At 37.4% G+C, this 26,807-nt stretch overlaps 1 protein-coding gene across 2 annotated transcripts in view; it reads right to left on the reverse strand.

Annotated features, from left to right (window-relative positions):
• The window catches only part of GUCY1A2 (guanylate cyclase 1 soluble subunit alpha 2), a 426,391-nt gene extending 401,856 nt beyond the window's left edge, over positions 1–24,535 (reverse strand). The window contains exon 1 of one of the 2 annotated variants that reach the window (XM_029206851.1): positions 23,907–24,535. In XM_029206851.1, the coding sequence (XP_029062684.1) occupies positions 23,907–24,191 (285 nt within the window). In that variant the 5' untranslated portion in view covers positions 24,192–24,535. The remainder of the gene's footprint in view (positions 1–23,906) is intronic. The other variant, XM_029206852.1, reaches the window with a different exon arrangement.
• Between the last annotated feature and the right edge of the window lie 2,272 nt (positions 24,536–26,807).

Genomic DNA, 26,807 nt, shown 5'->3' on the forward strand with positions numbered 1-26,807 from the left:
GTTGAGTGCTAAGTGTCAAACAACTGGTCCAACAAGTTACATGCCCCAACTCATTTAATCCTCCAAAAATCCTGTAGGAGAGGAAACAGTCTTACCCCAATTTTATAAATGTGAAAATTGAACCCAGAGAAGTTAAAAAAACTTGCCCGAAGTCACTTAGGTAGTAAGTATCTAAGTCTATTAAGTGTCTGATCTATACCTGACTGCCTCCAAAAGCCAAGCTTTTAATCTTCTCCTCTAAACTGAAATACAATGTTCTATATTTACCAAGGCAGAAAAGGTTATAGTTGAAAGGGATAATTAAGTCTTAGCTAGACTGTATAATTCTGGATACAGCATTTATTTTTCTGAACCGCTATTACCTATATTATAAAATAGGGGAATTCCTAGCATAACTGTTTCTCAGGGTTGGTGTAAGCACCAAATGAAATAAAACTATGAAGTAGTATACAAATATGTGTTATATGTTAATTCTATGCAAAAATATGTTGATGAGGAGCTAGTCAAAAAATTATTAAATTGAACTAAACTGACTATGTCTAACACCTAGGACTGTTGCTAGGCATGCCTCATAGCCCAAAGATGCCAATTATATGCTGCCAAGCTAATTAGTGCCATTTCAAGTCAGGTTTAGCAATGACCTTCATGTCAGGAAATAATTTCTAGCCTTTTAAAATATCTTTGCAGCCTCCACTTGAGCATTTCCAAAGAATTCCCTATTGTTTCCAGTACCTAGAAGTTACAATGAGGTGTTTTCCAACAAGAGCCTGGAAATGAGGGAAGTGATATTTCTCTTTGACAGTTAAGTTATAAAATTAGCTCATAAAACAGGGAAATGTTTTGTTAACCCTAAATGCACCAGCTTAAACAACAGTTTGTAAATGAGTGACTGGGAATTACCTTCAAATACCAGCCATGGTATAGCTCCAAAGTAGGCTACTGAGCAATAGAAAGTGGGTGAAATTAGAGAGGGCAACCCATAGGAAAGAGAAGGGAGAATAGTTTATGAAACACTACCTCTAATACTGTTCAAGGGCATACTGGTCCTCTGTCACATTGAGGTAAATTATTCTTAAGGTAAGGAAAATTCTTCAACCATCTTAACTAAAATGAGAGTCTCATGAATGAATATGGAGTATCAGGTCTCATTGTCAAGGCCTTCCCTACAACCAGATAGACCCTTAAACTGGATTAAAGAATTTGGCATGAAATTCATTTTGCTCTGGCTCTCCATGGATTAAAGCAAACTTTTGGTTATGACTTGGCTCTTCATGTAGCCTGAATAGGTAAGAAAAGTGCTGACCATGCAGACTTTGAGTACTAAGCTTCATTTCACAGTTATTGCTCATTTTGAAAAAGTAAACTGTCATTCAGACGCCAACCAAAGTGCCATGGGCATTTTGTTTATCCAGTCAGTGGCTAAGAGTCTGATTATTTCAGGACTCAGACAAGCCCAAGTCCTTGGAGCTTAAAAGTTTCAGATGCTGAAATATGCCGAAACCATCAAAATACTACCCAGGGATTGTCCTGTTCGGCTCTACTGCTTCAACCTCTCTTGGAAGATAAAACTCAACAAGGGTCTAAATATAATCAGATCTAGTGCTGACTATAATCTGATGATCCAAACAGATATGAAATCTGCTTACTAGGCAGATGTTTGGCAGATAATGACTGCCATGTCATCAATGTTTATGATGAACTACATTCCTAAGCTAGAGGTATAGAATAATCACACTTCTTTCTGGAAAAAACATGCAAGTCAAAGAATACTAATACTGCATGACATGAAAAGTGTTATTTTTTTCATTTAACTCTACCTGAGCACATTTTTTAACCTAGGTATCACTCCATTATATAATATCTATTATATTGCTTCCTCATTCCTTCTAGTAAATTATTTAATTACAGCATAATTATGTATGTATACCCTTACTAACATAACTATTTCTATGATAATCATGACTTCCTTCATATTTGGAAATCATATGACTAGCAATGTCTTTGCTGTTCCCAGACTCTGCAGCATAAGTTAAGCTGTTGGCAGTGAGGATGGCTCACTCCGTTCATAGCTGCCTCACCCATGGGGGCCTGGAGCATACAAACATTGACAGTGGACAGGCAAACTAGGTCAGCCTAGAGACAGAACCCTGATGAAGAAATAACACTTTGTCATTTCTAACACAGGTCTATATTATATGAACTCACAGCACAGTCAGGAACTAAACAATTGGTGACAGGAGGTAAGGTTCAAGAAAACCAACAGGAAATTGCTATCAGCCACCACTTACAAGCCACAAAGTACGAAACATATGGAAAGCAAAATAGGAAATAGGGAATCTATGTGAGCAACATTGTATATTGCTAAATTGCTTTATTGAACAATTCATGGACATGTTGAAAGACACATCATAGTGAAAAGAGCTTAGGACCTGAAACAGGAAAACCAGACACTAAAATAGGTGATTACAAGCTTCTTGACTTTAGGCAAGTTACTGTTCCCCTCTGAGCTTTGATTTTCCCATCCTTAAATTGGACCTCCTTACTTCATACATTTCCTGAGTGAATTAGGGTGACGAAATGAGTATTATAAAGCATGCTTTGTAAGCTCTAAATAGATATCACTTATTTCTTGTGGTTTTTCTGTATGGAAAGTATAGATTAGCACATCATTCTCTCATAGTCCTGAAGTGGGGAAGATCAAGAAGAAAAAAAATGATGTCACTAATGTTTCGTGTTTTTAGATGTTAAAAAATGCATCTGGTGAAAGCCCCTGGTTTTTCAAAATTCTCTTCAAATCTGCTCACACTAAAAACTAATCAAAATAAGCCATTTATTACAAAATTGGTTATAATAATGTGAATTGATATAGAGGTCATTGCAGAAGACCTCCAGCAAAGAACATTAAACTTGCTCACATTAGAACCAAATTTTTATCTATGTAGTATTTCTTAGCCATTTGTTTGTCTTACCTACCTAACAGAAGATTAGGGGAAAAGGGGCAGAGAGTAAAATGATGTAAGAACAGTTGCCTACAGAAGAAGGGAAATGTTTCTGGCACAGTATTTTTTTTCTCAAATTCTTTCTAGAATACTACAAAAGTTTTAAGTATCTTGCTCTGGCATTCAGCTATACAAATATCAAATGCTGACCCACACAAATCATGTACACACATTCACACCAAACCACAGAGAGTTTTAATGATATGATGCTTAGGAACAAGGTACTAATTAGCTATCATTCACTATTTTTCAGTCTTAAAAAATCATTTTAATTTCCTTGCATGCATAAGGGCTCTTAATTGGAATTTCCAAGGCAAATTCAGTGCAGGGGCATCCATAATTGGCATAATACATATTAATCCATAAATTATTCATTTAAGTAACAAGTCTCTATAATCTCTAGGCATTATAAAATATAAGAACAACATATGCCACATAATCAAAGGTTCTATATGTTATTATTTGTTTTTATCCACCAATATATCTACATCATTCATACAGACCAAAAATATTAAATAATTTACTGTGTCTACAGAGATCTTCATATGACTGTGTAAGACGTGCCCAGACATACACATTTCCATATAGTCGTCAATATATGTCACAGCATTGTGGAGCCAGACACCAAATTTGATTTTAGGAGCACCAAGAGAGCTATCCCCATCCTATCCATCCCCTCAAGGCTTCCTCCAAAACTTACTTTTCACTCCTGCAAAGGCGCTTAAAATAAAAAAAAAAAAGAAGTGCTTTTCAATTAATAATTTAATGTAAGGTACGTAAAATGCCCATAGTCCAATTTGTCTGGTGGGAGAGACTCATAGCAGATTTTTGTGGCAAGGGGTTTTGCTATAGGAATCAAGAGAGAAAGAGATAAGAGATAGAGAAAGAGATAGAGATAGAGATAGAAAGAGATAGAGATAGAGATGGGGAGGGGGGGAGAGAGAGATTGAGAATAAGGACTACCAAAAGTAAATACTTTACAATTTTTTCTCAAACTTAATTCATAATATATCAGAGTTTACACTAGTATAAAATGCCAAGGCAGAAACTGTGATATGCTTGACATTGATATGATTTTGCTTTTGTTTCTACTAGTTACTCTGGAAGAGCAAAATAATAAACTTTGTTACTTAGGTTTTTAAGATGTTTCTAGACAGTCATATCTTGATTTGACTTATAGATCACATAAAGTGGCTGAATACGTTATCTAATGGCTAAAAATTGTTGTTCTGATCTTAATTTTAGATTCATATTTTATAGTTTTATAACTGTAACATTTTAATTGACCTGTATTTGAAAGTGTATTCTTTGAAAAATGAAAGTGTATTCTTTGAAAACTTATGTCTCTTGGGGTAACTTGTAGTAAAATACTTTTTCCAACTACATATCCAACGGAACTGTTCATTTCATTACAGTCATCATTAATGCCATTGATTAATATATCCCATTGCTATAATCAAAATAACTGGGTATCTATGTTAACTATGTATTTGAGACTGAGATATTTCTCAGTAGTCAAGAATGCTAAGTTAATGGTGGAAAATTACATTTACAACTTAAAGTAGTATTTTATTTCCTCCATCCTCCCCCACTCCCATCCCAAGAATGCAGCTGAATAAGGAGACAACTGCCTAAGTGCATCAAGAACCAGCAGGCAGCACACACCACAATTCTCACAGTTAGCCCCTTGCAAGCTGTGGAAGAAGCTCACCCATTCTCTTTCAGCAGGAAAGTTACGTTTGTACTTTGCAAGCACACTTTTGGAGAAAGAACAATTCAGAGCAAAAGGAAAGATTGGTTTTCTTTGAAATGTGTTTATAATGGCAATGAGTTAACATAAGAGGGGGAAAAAAAAAGGAGGCTTTATAGCTTGCAAATGATGTCATGTCTACAAAGTGTTTATTGATCTTTATATCAGGAGGAAACAATAAATCGTTCTTCACCAGCAACCACACTAGAAACTTCCTCATATCTGCCTGAAGTTTCAAATGGAATTACAGTATTATGCAGCTAAAATTTATTCTTTCCCTCAGTCTGTTCCATTACAACATAATCATCTCATCATTATCACTGTTTACAATAAATGCCTTTGGAGGCAAATTCTTTGTTAAGGAGGCAAAAGACATTTTCACTACTGTGGCAATTTTTTTAAAAAGACACAATGAGAGTAAGTATACCTACTCCAGATTTCTACTTAATTAAATTTTTAAATTCAGAATCAGACAGAGTCATTTCTTTTCTGACCTATATAATCAATAATAGATAGATCAATAGATAAACATATAGATTTCAAAAATGCTATTAAAGTAAACTCAGGTTTATATCTGTAAATATATGATAAAAATACAATTTGTAAGGGTCTCTGCATTCTTTCCTTTCTGAAAACAAATAAATTCCTTAAGTTAGAAACCAAATATTTGTAACACAATATTCAAAAATCAAATTATCTCCCATACGCAAATTAAACCAATCACACAAGGAAAAAATGAAATTGGAAGACAGGCTCAGAGAAACACTGCACTGAGAATTTGGTCAACAGGCTTTAAAAGAGATATATTTTTCTTTTGTTGAGATCTACAGAAGAAAGATAAAATCTTTCTTAAATTTTATCCCTGAAATGTTTGCAACAGGATCACAAGAAAAAATGGTAAGGGGGGAGAGGAGGGCAGTGGGGAGCACAGATTATAAGTATTTTCTATAATTGAGACATCTCAAATTCCTGGCACAGAAAAGGCCAACGACAAATATCTGTTTAATAAACTAATGTTAGTTTTTAAAAATATATATATTTAGATCATGTAGAAAAAATGTATTCTTACTTGCTAATATATAACGTAAATCGACTAGTGTAGCATATTACAAGAGTATTTAAGGAAAATCCAGTAAAATACTGGATAAAAATCCAATAAAATACTTTTATTTTTTAACCCTGCAGATGACTAGAGCCATTTTGTGCTCCATAGATCTTATGTTTTGGCTCAGGACACAATAAAGTCAAGCATGTATAGACGATGTATAGTAAATATATGATGAAGGAATAAAGGATAATAGGATATAATAATTATTTACATTTGTATAATATGTTTTGTCTATTTTGTTGTTCATGTTACTGATTTTACTTTTCTAAAGTGCATTTGTTTTTATCATCCTACTTCTTTCTTATTTGTGTAGTATAGTTAGTATAGTTGTGTAGTATAGTTAGAATAAATATCTTTATATTCACTCTAAATTTAATCATTTAACAAATACTTACTGATCAGCTACCACATGCCAGGCACTAGTAGACTTGGGATTTGGAAGTATATAAAAATAGACAAAAGTCCTTGCTTGCTGAAATTGAGTAAAATTCCCCCAGGAATGAAAAGGGAGAGGGCCAAGAAGCGCCGTTTGATTGTGTATGTCTTGTTTGGCCTTATTTTGCCTTCCACACCACCTTTCAACTGTGTAAAATATATTCAGTATAACAACAAAGTCGAGTCCTATTCACTTGGCTCCTAATACCTCAAGAGTTCCTTCCTTTAGAGACCTTTTCATCAATGTCAAAAAGAGGTCCAATGCTAAACAAAGTCATATCAGACACAGAGATGGTAAGAATATGGTTTATATACATAAAATATGTATCTCAAATTACCTTTAAAACTAAAAGAGAACAAGCTAGTACAAGCATAAATCAATTTACAAAGTCTTATCTTTAGAAGAATAAGAGTAAATCTGAAGTTTTCAAAAAGTGATTTACAATGGAATATACCCAAAAATGTACACTTCATGGTTTAAATACAAAATTTCTGAAGAATGAATTACTAACATTTCAGACCTCACTTGACATCCTATGGTCAGTGTAGCTACAACAGCTAAGGTATACCTAGAGAACTGCAATTTAAATTTGACAAAATTACTGACCAATGAGTTACAATGATAAAATCAAGATAAGATCGTGATAAATTAGGTGTAAATAAAACCAAAATCTGATAGCTGTCTTTGCACTATACTCCTACTATGCCATATTGTATTCCCCTTGGGTACAGAGAAATAAGTATCCTTACTTTTGGCAAAGGAGCTACAGAATGGCTCTAAATCAACTCTATCCTTTCCCAAAACCTATTTATCTCATCCATCTATAGCTTTTTTGACTACTCTGTTACCTTCAAACATGAATTTCCATTTCTTTAATAAACTTTGATTTGGCCTCACAGGCCCTGACAATTACCTCTCCTTACTTGTATTGCCAAATGTCTTGGAAGACAAATTTATGCCCATGATATCCTTTGTTTACTCATCATATATTCTCTCTTTAAATCTCAATAAACAGGTTTCCTTCTCAGTTGCACGACTGACATCACTTCTGAAGGCCATCAGAAACCTCATTCGTACTGGGTTTGAAAGTACCAGTCTTAAATTCACATCATTTTTCAAATATCAACCATTACAACACTTGCTTCCAGCTGCTCTCCAGTCACCTCCCACCACACAACCAAACAAAAATGCATCCTAGCACCTACATTCTTCTGATTCCCTTTTCTATACTGCTTTTCAATTCTCTACTGTTCTTATTTTTCCTCTCTTTCAATAAGACAGCTTGTCAATTTTCAAGATATTTGCTATTACCTCCATGAACTGTCCCCCAAACTCCAATGCTAAATCTTTAATGGTCTATTTATTGAGTCTTCTGCCTACAGTATGAGAGGCACTGTGCTGAGGCTGGTGAACCAATAACACAAAGCTCACAAAGAACTCACAGTCCGGAGCCAACCATTTGCGCCTAAATTCAAAAAATCCAAATCCAAAGTTATCATTATATTCCTTCCAAATACCTCCTACCCATTGCTGATTTTTGCACTTTTATTAATGCCATCACAATTCTCAAACACACTATTGTAGGCAGGGTTCCCTGGGAAGCAGACTCTGAGAAGATTAGAATGCAGAAAGCTTATTAAGGGGTACTCTGGGGATCAATACCCATGAAAGAGGAAGAAGTTGGACTGTGATGCTATCTCAGTGGAGACCACTGCTGACCCTACGTGGAGTTCTACCTTCAAAGTTGGCTGAATTAGGTCAAAAGGGGCAAGTCTTCATATCCATATGCTGATTAGTCACTGGAATGGGGAATGACGTTGGGCAAGGCATCTCTTTTCAGTCCAGGCAATACGTATAGGAGACTGACAGTTGAGGGTCACTGTCAGCAGCACTCCTAGCATCTAGGGAAGTAAGTCCATCATTACTAAAGTAGGGGCATCTAGGCAGTACATCACAATGTCCACCACACTCAGAGGGGGTGAAATATACAAATGTGGAAGAAATAGAGTTTGGAGCTAAACAGACCAAGATTCTAATCTTATTTTCCATCAGTAAGTAATTAACTGTGATCACAGGCAAGTCACTCAACTTCTCTCAATCTCTCATAAGACTATTTTGAAAATTCAATGAATACATATTATGAAAACACTTAATGTTGGATACCCAGTAGTTGCCTAACACATGTTAATTCTTCTTCTTCTACCCTGTTAAGTTTTTTTTTTAACTATGCTCTTTCTTTTCTAGGTACTAAGACTTCTTTCAAAATGATGTTTATTCAGTCAATAAAGAGGTACTGAGAACATGCTTTTAGCCAGGACTATTCTAGGCACTACAAAGACCACTATGAACAACTCAGACAAGGTTCCTGCCCTTGCACAGCTTAAATTACAGTGAGGGAAGACAATAAATAAGTGAGTAAGTAATAAAAAGATAACTTCTGATAGTGAGTGCTGGTCGAAGTAAACAATGATGTTAAAGAGAATGGCTAGTGGGGGAGAGCTGCTGTCTGATGAGGTGACACTGAGCTGAAATCTGAAAGCCAAGAAAAGGCCAATCATGTGGAGAACTGGACTGAGGGGGTATTTCTGAGACAGGGGATATAGAATACAAGTCCTGAGGCAAGATAATACTTTCCTGGAATGTTCAAGGAGTGTACTATAGAGCCGTAAGTGTAGATTACAGTTCATGAGGTGAGGTCAGAGAGGTAGTCTCTTGGTACTTGTAGATCATAGTAAGGCATCACTCCTGCATTACTGTTGTGAGTATGAAAATAGAATAAAATGTGTAGAGCATTTAGTACAGTGCCCAGCACATTGTAAATGAGCAGTTATTATTACTAGCATTATCATCTTCATTACAGTTTCAACTGATCTTTTACATACAGACCCTTCGTTTGTCCATATGTCCTCCATATGTCCATATGCCAAATAAGGAAAGGTTGGGATAGGATGAAAAAGAGGGGCAAAAATAGCTGTCATGCACATTATTTGGTAATTTTTAAAAAGCAGTTTTACATTTTTTAAATCCAAATGGATCATATCAAATTTCTGTCTGAATGCCCCACTTCTTCTGTGTGTTTAATGCATATTGAGTGCATGCTAATGAGTCAACAAGTACTCATTTGCTAAATAAATGCTGTATGAATGAATGAATGTGAGGGGTAAGGTGACCAGTAAGAATACATTTATTTTTAAGATTTCTGGGAAGGAATTTCTGGGAGATTTCATAACTCTGAAATGTACACCCAAGATAGTTAAAAAATATTTCCCATAAAAAGCAGGAGAATGCTGAGCAACAACCATAAAGAAGGAAATTTCTATATGTTTTGGAAAAGATGTGGCTGGAGGTAACTCAAGTTACCAGGAGATGTGATTTAAAATATACAGGTCAGTAAGATGCTGATAAGAAGCAGTTAATAAAAGCCACCAAAATTAATTGATCATTTACTGTATTCCAATTACTGTGTACACATTATACTTTTAATCTTCATAATCCTATAAGTTATTACCTTCATTTTATAAAGAAAATGAGCCTTATAGAGGATTATCCAAGAATTCACAATATAATGACCAGGGTTAGTGTCTGACTCTAAAACTTGTGCTTTTCCCAGAATGTAGAGAGTGAAGGAATCTGAAACAATGCCTTAGTCCTCAAGCAATCAGCATAGCAGCATGACAAAGCAACTAATAACAGACACATTGTCTTCAGTTCACTATTCACATTTTACTACATATTTACTCTTGAATGAGAAATTAGTCTTATTACATATGATTTCAGAGATGGGAAACAGAGCCAGAAAAGTTATTTCCCCGAAGTAAAATTAAAATAAAAAACAGAAGGCAGCATTAATTGTGTTGTAGCCTCTGTCCACCAGTGCCCTTCTCCCCACCCATCCTGCACACACACATACACTAACAGGCATTTTTCAAGAAAAAACAAGACAAGCACACTAACCAAATTATACACAGAACTCTAAAAGTTAAAAAAACAAAACAAAACCTTTTTTTTCAAATCATGCCTAATTTGTCTCCCATTGCCTGAGACTCCCTGGTGGAAGAGGAGAAACTGAGCACGCATATTAACTCTTTCAGACCGCAAGGACCATTTAGTTCTTTAGTGCTTCTATGTAGAGGAAATTTCATATTGTAAAGCATTTGATTATCTAAAACACTCCACTTACATGGTAACTAGCCTTATCATGATGATCATTTTTAAATGTATAGAAATATTGAATCACTAAGAAACAAACAAGTACTAGGGACGTAATGTACAATGTGATAAATATAATTAGCACTGCTGTGTGTTACATATGAAAGTTGTTAAGAGAGTAAATCCTAAGAGTTCTCATCGTAAGGAAAAATTATTTTTTTCTATTTCTTTAATTTTGTATCCATATGAGATGATGGATATTCACTAAACTTATTGTGGTAATAATTTCATGATGTATATAAGTTAAATCACTATGCTGTACACCTTAAACTTATACAGTGCTGTATGTCCATTATATCTCAAAAAAAACTGGAGGAAAAAAATAATGAAAAAAATCAATCAGTCAATCACTCCAGTTACCAGGATGTCCACACATCTATAGCTCAGTGATAATTGACTCATAATGATGACACTGAGGCACTGAAACACACAGGAGAGTCTTTGGGACTATCAAAGACTGATTAACAAAATGAAAATTGTTTAACTCTTAAGGGTACTTTATTGAACTTCATCTACTCATGAATTGATACTGCATATGTTTTATTTAGACTGTTTATTTAGACTGATTCACTGGAACTAATTTTTACCTTTTCAGATAAAAAAAAAATCTGCTATGTTCTCCAATACATTAGGAAATGTTTTGGTAGCCAACCATTACTCTAAATCCCATAGGCTCTCATACTCAAGAAGCAATGTACCAAGTCTGAGCCATGGAAACTTTATTGTGTAACAACTAGGGCCCATAAATAATACATTGAATGATGTAATTGAATGTTCTTATTTTTCAAGTATTAGTTCTAACTTTTAAAACATAATGTATATAGTAATCAAGAAGCTAGATCTGAGTTTCTCAAAGACCAACTAGTTACCAGTCATCAGTCTGGTAGACAGGGACCTGCGGTACCAATCATCTATTCTGTGAGAAAGAATAGTGAAAGAACAGGACCCAGATATATATTAAATAAGCTTAACATCAGATCTCTGTCCAACACAAGAAGGCTAGAAATGCCTTTGAGTATTACAATCTGCCCCATTTGACATTCACTCTCATTATTTCACAAGACATAACCCTAACCCTCCTCCATTAAATTGTCCCCTAACAGCTCAAACTCAATCTGACATATAGGCCTTTTAATATACAATAAATACTTTCACCATTTTATACCTCTACAAGTCATACTCATCCTCTCAGTTTAGGCTACAAATTCATCATCTCCAACCTCAGCTGGGCCCTCAAAAAACAGCCAATAATATGTTCCAAGTCATACTAATCCTCTCAGTTTAGACTACAAATTCATTATTGTCACCCTCAGCTCGACCCTCAAGAAATACCCAATAATACATTAACCTGTTCCTGTTCAGTTTTCTCCCCCATTCCTTAAATCAATAATTTCTAACTTTACCACTTTTCTCAAGGACTCTAACCCTCCAGTAACATCATTATGTCTATAATGATATCTGAAGGATAGATACGTGGATGTGCTGGTTTGTAGAGATTTTTAATACAATGTTTGGTAACACAATAAAATACCCAATAAGGGAGTTTTTTTTTAAATCTTAAAGCATTCTAAAACAAATGCTTTAACTATCTTTACACTTATTTGTGTCTGAAAAAATCTACAGACAAAGCAGTTACAATAATCAACTAAAATATGACAGCACAAAATCACTGTAGCCTACAGAGCATTACCAGATACACCACAATCTACACAAGAATTTATGCAATTTTTTATTCATTATCTTAACAAACATTGATTGAGTGCCTTTATAAATCAGACTTTCTGCTAGGCATGGGCATGCACAGATCTCTGTCTTAAGGAGGCAGAATAAACCAAAATCACCTGTCAACACAATAAGTCCCACTATTCAGGTCTGAGCAATAACTTAGTATTCTATAGGGAAGAAATGCAGCAACAGAAAACAGGACAGATGTATCTGGGTATGTGTGTGTCTGTGTTTGTGTATGCACAAAACTAATCAGGAAAGCCATGCTCTCCCAATATTAAGTTGAAGGGTCCATGCATGAAGAAGCAGAGGTATAAAGCAGCAAGGAATGGAAGCATTTTTTTTAGAACATATTAAGTTCCTCCACTGGGCACAGCAGACTCACACGTCACAAATATAGTACGATGAATGGAAAAGGAGTCAAGTGGATTCAAGGCCTTGCAACTGGGGTAACCTCAGGACTTCCACACAGACAGCCTCCTCTCATAATAGGTTGGTTCTAGAGTTCTCTGCAAATGCAAATTTCTTCAAATGTTGGACCACCATTTATTTGGAGACTTCAACTAGACCCCTACCCATCTTAGCCACTGAATGAGAGAAAGACTAATTCGCTAAGGATGTAGAGTTTAGCAACCATTGTTATATTTGTCATATTTTGGAAGGGTTTGAGAGGTGGTTCTATAATCTGATATCTGAACCTCCTATTGCTTCCTTTCTAGGCAAAAAAATTCTTCTCCATCTAGATGTTTCTTTCTCTCTTCACCTTTTTAAAAAAAATTTCATTGGCACGTGAACAAGTCATTGCTTCAAAATGAACCACTTGATGGCACATTTGTGAAATGTCATGTCAATCTTGCTCTAAAAAACACAGATATGGATAATAATGTCAGACTGACCATCACAACAGCCCTTCTTCTCCCTTCTCTATCAGCCCCAACATTTTTGAATAGCTGTTTCTTTATTTTGAGTAAAGAGGCCACAGGACACATACATCAATGACTTGTGACCTACTAAACATAAACTTAGGGGAGAATACTCAGGAAAAATGGGAAGAGTCCACAAATAATTAAAACTACAAATGGTTAAACCTCAAATATTTTCCAACACAGAGCTAACAAAATTATTTTGAACACAAAGGATACAGCAATAAGGTGTGTCTCCAAGACACCTCCTCTATTCTGTTCCTATTAAGACAATAATTGCCTGGGATACAATCATTCCAAAGGAGCCACTTCCAGGATCATTCTACCCAAAAAATGAGTCTACAGCGCTCACTGAGCCTAGATCAATGATCCTGGAGGTATGGAATTCAGTAACCTTTAAGCACAACTTTGGTGGGCCTAGCAATCACCTGGATTTTTGTTTAGAATACAGAGTCCTGGCCTCTTCCTAGAGTTATTAAACTAGACCCTCTGAACACAACCATACAAAAATCTATGGAATGCAGCAAAAGCAATTCTTACAGGGAAGTTTGTAACAATACAGTCCTTCCTCAAAAAACAAGAAAAATCTCAAATAAACAACATAACTTACCACCTAAAAGAATTCAAAAAAAAAAAAACAGAACAAACAAAGCCTAAAGTCAGCAGAAGAAAGGAAATAATAAGACCAGAGAGGAAATAAATAAAATGGAGATTAAAAAAATAGAAAAAAATCAATAAAACCAAGACCTGGTTCTTTGAAAGTATAAACAAAAATGACAAACCTCTGGCCAGGCTGACCAAGAAGAAAAGAGACAGGACCCAAATAAACAAAATAAGAAATGAAAAAGGAGAAATAACAACCAATACCACAGAAATACAAATAACCATAAGAGAATACTATGAACAATTATATGCCAACAAATTTGAACACCTAGAAGAAATGGAAAAGTTTCTAGAAACATACAGCCCAACAAAATTGAATCAAGAAGAAATAGATAATTTGAACAGACCAATCACTAGAAGTGAAATAGAATCTGTAATAATAATAATTTTAAAAACTCCCTATAAACAAAAGTTCAGGACCAGATGGCTTCACAGGTGAATTCTATGAAACACACAAAGAAGAACTTATACCAATCCTTCTCAAACTCTTCCAAAACATTAAAGAGAAGGGAACACTCCCAAAGACATTCTATGAAGCCACCAGCACCCTGATACCAAAACCAGACAAAGACACTACCAAAAGAGAAAATTACAGGCCAATATCTTTGATGAATATAGATGAAAAAATTCTCAACAAAATATTAGTAACCCAAATCAAACAACATATAAACGACCATACACCACAACCAAGTTGGATTCATCCCAGGTTCACAAGGTTCGTTCAACATACACAAATCAGTTAATGTGATACACCACATCAACAAAAGAAAAGACAAAAACCACATGATCATCTCAATAGATACAGAAAAAGCATTTGATAAAATTCAACATCTATTCATGATAAAAACTCTCACCATAGTGGGTACAGAGGGAACATATCTCAGCATAATAAAACCACATATGACAAACCCACAGCTAAATTAATACTCAACATTGAAAAGCTGGAAGCCTTCCTGCTAAATTCTGGAACAAAACAAGGATGACACTCTCACCACTTCTATTCAACATAGTAGTGGAAGTCCTAGACAGAGCAATCACACAGGGAAAAGGAATAAAATGTATCCAAATTTGAAGGGAAGAGGTAAAATTGTCATTATATGCAGATGATATGATACACTTTATAGAAAACCATAAAGACTCCACACAAACAGTACTAAAACTGACAAATGAATTCAGCAAGGTAGCAGGATACAAGATTAACATACAGAAATCGGCTGTATTCCTTTACACTAACAATGAAATATTGGAAAAGGAATGTAAAAAAAAAATCTATTTTAAGACTTGCATCCAAAAGATCAAATACTTAGGAATAAACCTGATCAAGGAGGTGAAAGACTTGCTGAGAACTATAAAACATTAATAAAGGAAACTGAAGATGATTCGAAGAAATGGAAAGATATGCTCTTGGATGCTCTTGGATTAGAAGAATTACTATTATTAAAATGGTCATACTATCCAAAGCAATCTACAGATTTAATGTGATCCTTATCAAATTACCCATGACATTCTGTACAGAACTAGAACAAATAATCCTAAAATTTATATGGAACCATAAAAAAAACAGCATTGTCAAAGCAATCCTGAGGAAAAGAAAACAAAGCTGGAGACATAAGCCTCCCAGACTTCAGACAGTAGTACTAAGCTACAGAAATCAATACAGTGTATTATTGGCACAAAAACAGACATATGGATCAATGGAAGCGAATAGAGAGCGCAGAAATAAACCCACACACCTACGGTCAATTAATCTTCAACAAAGGAGGCAAGAATATACAATGGGAAAAAGACAGTCTCTTCAGCAAGTGGTGTTGGGAAAGTTAGCTTCATGTAAATAAATGAAGTTAGAACACACCCTCACACCCTATACAAAAATAAACTCAAAATGGCTTAAAGACTTAAAAATAAGACATGACACCATACAACTCCTAGAAGAGAACACAGGCAAAACATTTTCTGACATAAATAGTACCAATGTTTTCTTAGGTGAGTCTCCCAAGGCAATAGAAATAAAAGCAAAAAAAACCCCAAATGGGACCAAATCAAACTTACAAGCTTTTGCACAGCAAAGGAAACCATAAACAAAACAAAAAGACAATCTACAGAATGGGAGAAAATATTCGCAAAAGATGCAACCAACAAGGGATTAATTTCCATAATATACAAACAGCTCACACAACTCAACAACTAAAAAAACAAATAACCCAATCAAAAAATGAGCAGAAGACCTAAACAGTCATTTCTCCAAAGAAGACATACAGATGGCCAACAGGCACATGAAATGATTCTCAACATCGCTATTTATTAGAGAATGCAAATCAGAACTACAATGAGATAACACCTCACAGCAGTCAGAATGGCCATCAGTAAAAATGTCTACAAATAACAAATGCTGGAGAGGGTGTGGAGTAAAGGCAACTTTCCTACACTGTTGGTAGGAACGTAAGTTGGTGCAGCCACTATGGAAAACACTATAGAGTTCTTCAAAAAACTAAAAATAGAGTTGCCATATGATCCAGCATTCCCACTCCCGGGCATATACTCAGACAAAACTATAATTTTTAAAAAAACTATAATTCAAAAAGATACATGCACCCTTATGTTCACAGCAGCACTATTCACAATAGCCAGGACATGGAAACAACCTAACTGAACATCAGCAAATGAACAGATAAAGAAGATTTGGTACATATATACAATGGAATACTACTCAGCCATAAAAAGGAATGAAATAGTGTCATTTGCAACAACATGGATGGACCTAGAGATTATCATACTAAGTGAAGTAAGTCAGAAAGAGAAAGACAAATACCATATGATATCACTCATATGTGGAATCTAAAATATGACACAGAGGAACTTATCTACAAAACAGAAGCTGACTCACAGACATAGAGAACAGACATGTGGCTACCAAGGAGGAGGGAAGGTGAGGGAGGGATGGAGGGGGAGTTTGGGGTTAGCAGATGCAAACTAGTATATATAGAATGGATAAATAACAAGGTCCTACTGTATAGCACAGTGAACTATGCTAGGAACCTACATTCTAATGATTTCCTTTAGGTATTTCTTATGTTCACTGAAGTTTGATAACCACTAGTTCAGATGAAGAACTGTTTAATATGCCTCAGATAAAGCCTGTACAGGAAGTGATTTCTCACTGTTCTATTTATAAGAATGTTCACTCTTTCTCAGTTCCCCACAACAGCCACAACAAATCTCCAGCCTTCAAAGAGACTTCCAGCTCCCCTACTTCCTAAATTACTCTAAGCTGGAATTTTCAACTTTATGAGATGCTCATAATTCTAGATATTCAGATCCTGTCCTGAAGTGATATTTGAGGAGCAAGATTTTTCATTCCATCTCCCAGCAGTGCATTTTTGGCGACAGTAGCCCACTTGCTGACAAACATTTCTCACCGGAGAGAGAACTGTACAGAAAATATAAGCAGACTTATACTGGAGATGGGAGGAGAGTTGTTACATTTACCTAACTTCTTAAAATATAAATAGGCCACTCAAGGAGTTCCAGGAGAAGAATACTTTTCCATCTGCTCTCTTTTTAACACAACTTTATTCTGAAGTTTTGCTTCAGATGGCAGGTGTAAGTAAAATTCAAACAGGTTTGCATACTTGAAAGTATCTCTCACAGGCTGGGTATGAAATCTAAATATTTTGTTTGAACCAAATATAACACAGAAAAAAAATCAAACAAAAAAAGAAATAATATAATTGGATAATTAAATAAGAACATCCATTCATTCATTCTGAGCATTTTATTGAAAATCCATTAAGTATCAGGTACCATGCTAAATACAAGATAAACATAAGAGTACCAAGATTAGAGTAAGAAATTAAATAGAGGAACTTTGAATTTTGACCTGATCACTGGTTCATGCATCAAATAAGGGTCTGCAAAGAAAACCTAGTCAGCCCTTGTAAACATTCTCCCTACTTATGCCACTTAATTTTTTTTCTTCCTAGATGTGTGTGAAATTCACAGTTAACAATGTCTATATCTAGAGATCACCCACTTATTTTACTATCATATTCAATAAAACATGTAAGTTTTTAAACTTTTACCTTCAGCTCCCTATGACAGAGGCAACAAGATAAAACAAAAGTGAATGAAAACAGCAATGATGATATAGAAGGGAAAAAAACACATAATAGCCCTCAGGTACTCTTCCCACACATCTCAGAAAACTTCAAGGTAGATAAATTATATACTAAAAAGGAATATATAATCACATCACCTCTACCTACAGACTAATAATCACTGATGTCATTTCCCATAGTCAAAATTTATCTTTAAAATGAAGGGCTAACAATTGAGCTTGTAGCCAAACAAGAATAGAGTGCAGTACACAAAATGTAGAAGTCATTAGCTGCATAATTCAGTTTTTAATTTTTTTTATTTTTAAAATAATTTTTATTGGAGTATAGTACTGTATAGCAAAGTGAATCAGCTATACATATACATACATTCCCTCTCTTTTGGATTTTCTTCCCATTTAGGTCACCACAGAGCATCGAGTAGAGCTCTGTGTGCTATAGTGTAGGTTCTCATTAGTTATCTATTTTATATGTACCATCAATAATGTTTATATGTCAATCTCAATCTCCCAATTCCCCCCACCCCCCCTTTCCACCTTGGTATCCATACATTTGTTCTCTACATCTGTGTCTCTACTTCTTCTTTTTTTTTCTTTTTTTTTAACATCTTTATTGGAGTATAATTGCTTTACAATGGTGTGTTAGTTTCTGCTTTATAACAAAGTGAATCAATTATACATATACATATGTTCCCATATCTCTTCCCTCTTGCGTCTCCCTCCCTCCCACCCTCCCTATCCCACCCCTCTAGGTGGTTCTTGCATCTCACAGCATAAACCTTTGAACACTTGTACAAATTACTTTGAAAACAATGATGGGGAACTCTTGAAATTCTCAGGCAAGTGAAATAAGCAGTTTCTCTTTCACCTAAAGTTTTTCCTAATTTAAAAGTAATTTGTTGTGAAATACTCATATTCTACCAAATATATATGTTCTAGTATTTTTATAGAATTTATAGTTGTGGTACTCATACTGCCACATAACATTCAGCAGTTTGATAGAAATGTTTGAATCTGCAATGATTACGTATACTTGTGTACACACATGAGGCATAGCCAGGGAGCCAAAAAGGGAGTCCAGTTTTAATTTTTTTAATGGATTGACTGGACAATGCCAACAAAATTAACTCCGTATCAATTTTTTTTAGGTACATGACATCAGTTAACCTATGAACTCTTTTAATAAGGTTACTAGCAAGTAAATTATTGAGAAAAAATGAAAAATTTTAGATCATTTGGAGGCATTCAAATTTGATTGAAGTTAATGGATCTCAACTTGAAACTGTCATTTATTGAGTTCAAGAAATTTTACAAGGAATATTGCTCCTCTTTCACAACAAATTATAAGGTAGTCATTATTCCTACTTCACAAAATAGAAAACTAAGGCTCTGAGGAGGAAGGAGTTAGCTTTCCCAGGGCCTTACATATAGCAAGGGGCTCAGCAGGGAGTTATTCAATTTTTCTGTCAAACTTCAAATCTTTGTTCTTTCAGTTCTTCCGTGTTGTTTCTGATGACTAGGGATGAGGTAGAAAAAAGCAAAAGATGGCCATTAAATTCTGATTTCAGATGATAGTATCTAATTTCTACAAAAGTGAAAACACTGAACTACTAGAATACATTTTGTTTGATTTTTAATTTTAATGAATCTATTGCTAAGAACTTTATTACCCATATTGAGCCCCAAATGTTTAAAACTTCAATTAAAACACATAAATTTATCAAATATCTAATCTCAAAACTATATGTTATATATTTTTCATTATTTACATGTTAGTTACACTCACAATTTCTAAGGTTTTATTTAAGGCTTTACACATCACAAAGTTAATTTTATTTAATACTAGGAGAGGCTAAATATGTATTTTTTATGTCCTTTCACTTTTTCATAGGCATGTATCAATACAATTTCCTTTCCAAAAATAATGAAGGAGTTTTTGGATTTTTGCTACTTGAATTCAAGCTTCCCTTCCTTTTTCTTTCCTCACTGTTCTTTGTTTCTTGGACTATTCCCTATGTAAGTAGCTTTCCTCCCTTTATATGCCATCCTTCCAGTTCTGTTACTTTTCTCCCTGCCATTCTGCTCTCTATAGCTTCTGAGGTCTTCAAAGCCATCTGTAATGTTATAACAGCTAGTAGTTCTCTGACAAGAAACCTAGGAAAGCCTTGCCCCTGGGTTGGTCTCCTAGAATATCTCCACTGACAGACTGACATTAGCAAACCCAAAACCAATGTCAAAATGAGAGGGGTCTAAGCAACTCTCATTTATAAACATAAAATGGAAATAAATGAGACCCTAAATTCACCCTTGATGTAAAACACCCAACTGTTTTTCCATATGTGTTCCCAAGTAAATTATTTCAAAATAAATAATGTAATAAGTGATATATGCATCTTCAGCCAGGTCTGTAGGATTATTTTTATTTTTATGGCTGCACCCCAGAGATTCATAGTGAACAAAACTAACCAAAGTGGATGATAAATAAAACTTCCCCTAGACATCTCTTCAACAATTGGAGTTCTTATATTTTACCTCAATACAGTTTACTTAGAATAAAGTCTATAATTAAAGAAGTTCCATGAGGTCAAAAAACGGGAAAGTTTTGTTTGGCATTTGTATCACCAGTGCTTTGCACAATACTTGCTACATTGCAGATGCTCAAATATTTTTTAACAACTAGGTGGAATAAATAGTACTTTGATGCCCTTACTTAAAAAAGTAATTTACTTTCCTCAGTTTTAAAACTCATAGTAATAGGTCCTTGCTTTTTATTTCATATGCCATTGTGACAGTTTATTGAAAGCTTGACAATACAATATGTCTTCGTAGACTGTCAGAACAGGAAGGGACCCTAAATATAATAACTTACAGATGAGTAGGATCCTAGACAGTAAAAGTAATATGCACAATAATATACAAGTATTTAGTTGTCCAAGGCACAATGAATGAGAACGTGGTATCCTGAATTCCAGAATTTTTTCAATTTTATGAATTCAATTTACTTTTATTATTAAAATAGTATGAAAATATTATAATCTCTATAGCCAACATCAATGCACCTAAAAGTAACTCTTAAAATATCAAAAAACAGAGTTTGAATATTCCATTGATCAAATTACTAGCTGAATTATTTGGCAATATCCTAGTATTTATTAAATTCACTTCTATTTCCCTACTTGCAAATTATCCTGAATAAAAAACAAATAAATCTCCAGTGATTGAGACAATATTCCACGAAGAGACCACTAAGAACACAGGAGCTTCCACAGCAATGCAAGAAGGTTTGCAACACTCAAAACAACTAGAAATTTCCATCTAAGAATGCTCTGGTAATGGCTGTTCTCAGAGGTTTTTGGGGTTTTGTTTGTTTGTTTTAAGTTGTTTAGCTCTAATGAAAGGACATTAGATAGCACGTAAGTGTTTTCAGAGAAGTTTAGAATGCTGACAATGTAGGAGAACGAATCTACTGGAACTTTTTGAAGTAGTGTTCTAGCTTGCCAAACAAAAGAAAATGGGGGTGGAGAACACAGAAATAAGCCGCTGCTTTGAAATATACTCTCTGTTTTCCTTGTGTTACCAATTCTATTGGTGACATGATGGTTAGCCAATGAGAATTTGTTTATACATGCCTTATGAAGTTGGAATTGTTTACACTATATTCACATGTATGTTTTCAGCATAACAGCTGAAAGACCTTTTTCAAAATAGAAAACAGGACTTCCCTGGTGGTGCAGTGGATAAGACTCCACGTTCCCAATGCAGGGGGCCTGGGTTCAATCCCTGGTCAGGGAACTAGATCCCACATTCACGTCACAACTGAGAGTTTGCATGCCACAGCTAAGGAGGCTGCCTGCTGCAACTAAGACCTGGTGCAACCAAATAAATAAATAAAATTTTAAAAAAGAAACAAAATAGAAAAGAATTATAGCATGGAAAGTACATACAGCTGTTGCATATTTTTGATTATCGCAATTATTTTCAATTTCAAACTTCTTATCCTGTACACCATTATCTGATTACATGCTTTTTATCCAGCAAAGAGTCAAAGTCATTCAAATTTTACCTTTATAAAAGGTAAAAATCAGAGACTATTTCCTACCTCTTATTTTGGCAGTAAATACTTGAGCTCAGTTTATTTTATCTACTTCTCACATAAGTTGCTGAGAATAGTCTTATGTTAAAGTGGCATTACTAGAGGCAGTGCCAAAACTTTTTAGAAATTTGTAAATTCTGATTCTTAGGCAAAAAGAAAACTCCAGGATTATATAAACAATTCCCACAAAAAACTAATAATCTTTAGTAAAATCATATTAGATATTAATCTGTTATACTGAAGAATTAGTATATTGCACAAACGTTGCTTTGGGTACTGACATAAAACTACAGATGCACAGGATTCCTGGACTCCTTTTATAAAGGCTTATGTTCAACAATTTGCAACATCAAATAGTTCCTAAGATTATGCTTCCTGGTAAATATCTGCATTAAGAATAGCAAACAGTAGCTAACCCATTCTGAGTTTTGTTTCCTAGGTTATCAATGAAAGAAGTGGCTAAAGGTAAATTGAAGGGGAAATGCATAAAAAAAGGAAGATGACCAAAGAGTAGTTTCATTGCTAAAAGGTCATATTCCATTAATGCAATGGCCACAGGATATTTGTAGGATTGCCTGGTACCAGTTCCCAGTCTCTCTGGATCCCATTCTTTCTCAGGTCCGTCCTACCATAAACTATAAGAGTACTTTCAAAAGGGAGACTCAAGAGTAGGCAAACAAGATCAATGTTCCAATTCATTTTGGAAACTTTAAAGAAGTAAAAGTCTCAGAGATGGGTAGGTAAAAGTGCTGTCAATAGTTGAAGCCTTTGTAACCAATCAAGGTGAGAATAAAAGGTGGATGGTGATTTGACACTGAGTCTCTTTAGGATTCTGTGTGCAATGGAGTGAATTCCTTCAAAACAGAGCTTACACAGTCAAAGACTAAAACAGAGGTCTGGCATTACTGCAAAGAGTAAAAGTCAAGAGTAGCTGAAATGCCTGAGCAGGAATGAGGCAGAAGTGCTCTGGAAAGATGCCTGGAACCAGGGCGAGTCTGGAGTACACCTGCAACTGCTGATACAGACATCCCTAAATGAGCACAAGTTTAGAGAGAGCTAGGAAGGCATTTATTCATTCAACAGATATTTATGAAGGGCCTAATAAAAGGAAACCATGAAAAAATGAGGGAGAAAGCACTAAAGAGTCCAGGGAAAAGAGAGTGAAGGATGAGGTAGGGGTGTAAGAAATATCAGAGAGACACCAGGGTTACTCACAGAAGAAGGTTGAGCCAATAAATGCCTAGTGACTAAGAAAAAAAGTATATGAAGTAGTGAGAAAACAAGAGATAAGAGGTTTCTTCATCAGAAGACAACTCAAAAAAGTATCTGACAACAAGTTCCCAAAGATTTGAAGAAAGGAATGCAACACAGAATGCAGTTAGCCTGCAGAATTCAAAGATGTCAGAGAAGGTCATGCTAAGAGCAAGAGAGTGTGGGAAAAGAGAGGAAGAGTTTCCTGGAAGGGAGTAAGAGTTCCTTTGGGATACTGGAGACCAGAGATGAAAGACATGGAAATGGAAACTGCGGAACACAGTGCCTGGGAAAGTCGAGGGGAAAGAAAACAGGTGGGCATGAAGGAGGACCTAGGGCCGTCAGGGTGACCGCGACGAAGGAGGGTTCAAGGCTGGAGGTGGGCAGACAGACCTCTGAATCAGGAGACCCCGGAGGAGTGAAGTCTTCCTCCTTTCCCGTACTCCAGTGCCCCCCTCCACCAGAGCCCAAGGTGCGGGTCTTGCCCCGGCCTTTGGGAACTGTAGGCCGGACGTAGCAAGGCCCAGCCGCCCCCCAGCGGCGGGGCTCTTCGCACACGCCCGGGCTAGCGTGGCGCCAACTTGCCCGATCCCCTTCCTCTCTCCTGCGCAGCGGCCCTCCTTCCTCTCCCCGCTCACCGAGGGCGCCGTCAGGCGGCTGATGCTCTCGCCCAGAGAGTCCAGGTTGACCCGCCTCCGGCGCTGCGCTCTCCTGGCCCCAGCCGTGGCGGCGGTGGCGGCGGCGGCTGCCGGGGTCGGGCCGGCGGCGGCCGCCGCGCTGGGCTCGGGCGGCCCGGGCGGGCTCCGGCTGCCGTTCCAGCAGAGCCTAGACAAGGGGCACTCCCCCTCCTCCTCGGGGCTCGTCTCCAGGTAGTCGGAGCCCACGGAGCTGAAGGACTCCGACGAAATCTTCCTTCGAGACATGCTGCTGGCGGCTCTGCGGCGGCCGAAGCGGCGGCGGCGGCGGCGGCGGCGGGGGGGACGCGGGTGGCGGCGGCGGCGGCGTTAGGAGCGTTGGGGCCCCTGGGCGCTGCTGCCGTGCTCGGCTGGGAGTGAGTCCCCAGAGCCGCGGAGCCTCCAGAGCCGACTGCTCATGGCGGGAACTTGGGGCGCCGCGGCACCCGGGGCCCGCGTTTGGCGGTGGCTGCCGCCTCTGCTGCTGCTAGCGCGACGCCACCTCAGCGCCCGCCTCGGCGCTTCGCTGTGGCCGGCCTGCCGCTCGCGGGGAGGCTGCGAGTGTGCGACCGGGAGCAGGGCGGGGAAGCTGTGGCCCGCACGGTCGCGGAGGCAAAGGCTTCTGCCGCCTGCGCGCCTATCTCGCCCCCCTTCCCCTAGCTCCTCCCGCCCTTCTTCTCCCGCCTCTCTCCCATTGCTGCCCGCCTACTTCCTTCTCCCTTTAAGCACCCCCTCCTCCGTGGTCTCTTTCTCTGCCGGCATCATGTGTCGCCATCATACTCATTGGGAGTCTGCCTGGCTTGTCACCACGTTTCAGGAGCAACAAGGGCACTTCGTCGCCGTCCTCTGAGCGCCACCCCAGCTCCCACCGTCCCCTCCTCCTCCGAGGAGCGCACGTTGACATGGATCAGACCAAAGGGCCCCAAATCCAAATGCCCTACCCCTCGTCCACGGAAGAGGCAGCTGAGGAGCAGACTGGCCCTGGTGGGCGCTGGAAGGGAGAGGGGCGCGGGGCCGGGGACGGAAGACCACCCTCTGGAGCCACCTCGGGGAAGCCTCAGAGAGTTGAAGCGGGGGTTTAGGGTCCATAATTGACCTTCCCCTCCGAGTTTATTTAGGAATTTCTGAGGCCAAGGGGAAAGGCCCAGCATTCCAGTCAGCCCATTCCGGAGGAGTCGCTTACAAGGGAAAGGAAGGGTCAACATGTTGGCACCCATCCTGCTGGAGCAGCTTGTGAGGACGAGTGTTCTCCGCCTCGGTCGAGGCTGCGTGGGCTCGTAGCGAGCCCAGAGCCTGAAGGCAGTGAATGAGGACAGCTTCTCTTCAGGGGAGAGCCCTGTTGCTGAACATCAGCCGGCCTGGGCGCGCCGGGGTCCTGGCTCCCGCCGCCTCTGCACTGGTGCTGGACAGCTCCGCTTGCCACCTGCAGCCGCGTTTGCAGGCGTTGCAGACCCAGAGACAGTTCCTCTGCAGACTCCACTACCTAGGACCCGGGGAGTGATCCCCTGTCCATTCTCCCGGCTCTTTGCACCAAATATGCGATCTGTTTGCACTAGGCTACAAACGCTGCTCGGAAAGCTAAGGGGAGTGGAAGAAAGGCTTTTCAAAGCCCAAGCCTCGCAAGTTTGCGGTGGAACTGCTTCATTCCAAAGCTTGCCTCTTGGCATACCAACAGCCGCTCTTAGTGCCTCTCCCCACCGCGCTTGCTTTAGCTCCAGGAAAGCCTCGGATTTGTTCTGACATTGAGATGGAGGCAGATAAGGGTCCCTGGCTGATACCCCTGCAGCAAAGCAGATGAGAAGGCTCCCCACCCCTTCTCCGGAAAGAAAAGTTCAGAGCTTTAGTTCCTCAGAGATACAGAAGCAAAATCAGTTTTTCTTTTAAAGGTTCTTCTAAGGTAAAGGGAGATAGGTTTCTGGATTGTATTTATTTCAAATTTAACAGACAAAGCAAAAAACCTTTGCTGTACCACAACACCAACTTGCTTTTAACTCTAAATCTTCCCAATTGTTTATGAGGACCCAAATAAATATAAATGCTGTTTGAAGATTCCATTTACATTTTGGAAAAATGCACTCAAATTGCTTCAGAGATATGCCTTAATCTCAGATTTGAAATAAGTGTTAAAAGATATGAAAAGTGTATATTATCACTCACATACTCCCCTTCAAATACACATATATACTCTTTCTCAGCCTGCTGAGTAAATTGCTAACTGCATAGTTTCTCCTCTTAGCAGAGGAAATTCAGGCCTCTTTTTAAAGATAATAATAATAGTTGATATTTGTAATTATTATTATTTTGATTTTGTGGTGTATCTACTGTTGATTTCCCCATTACTTCACTTAATTCTATACACATGTGTTTCCACTGGAAATTAGACACAAATTATATTATTTATCAGAAAGGATAGTCATCAATTCTGCTAAAAGGTTTCACAGGCCTTTTTTTGTTTTCCTAAAAATTTTTTTTGCAAATTACATTATTCCAACATTGGGAAAACTGTTTAATATTCTTTTTGTGCAGTATCAATCATAGCATAATAAACTGGAATTTTTAGTTCTCTCGTTTAGTAATAATGATATAACTGTCAAGTTCTTTAGAGTCACACAATTTTAGAGCTTCTATTCAGGATACTAAATAGCCTATGCCCTTCTCATCCTTTTAATAACTACTGCGGCACACACTCAACACAAAAGTTCTTTTTTGATAATGGCAAATAACCTTTGCATTGAACTTAAAACCAAAATTCATTCAAACTCTTGTCTCAAAATCAAAATGACTGAGTGCAAAGCAATGAGTATCATTTGTTTCCAAAATTTACAAGAGGCCCAGTGGTCTTCCTGTTTACACTGGCAGTTTATT

This window comes from Monodon monoceros, unplaced genomic scaffold, assembly GCF_005190385.1.
Source record: "Monodon monoceros isolate NGI ecotype Baffin Bay Population unplaced genomic scaffold, NGI_Narwhal_1 Super_Scaffold_7, whole genome shotgun sequence".
Taxonomy (NCBI): domain Eukaryota; kingdom Metazoa; phylum Chordata; class Mammalia; order Artiodactyla; family Monodontidae; genus Monodon; species Monodon monoceros.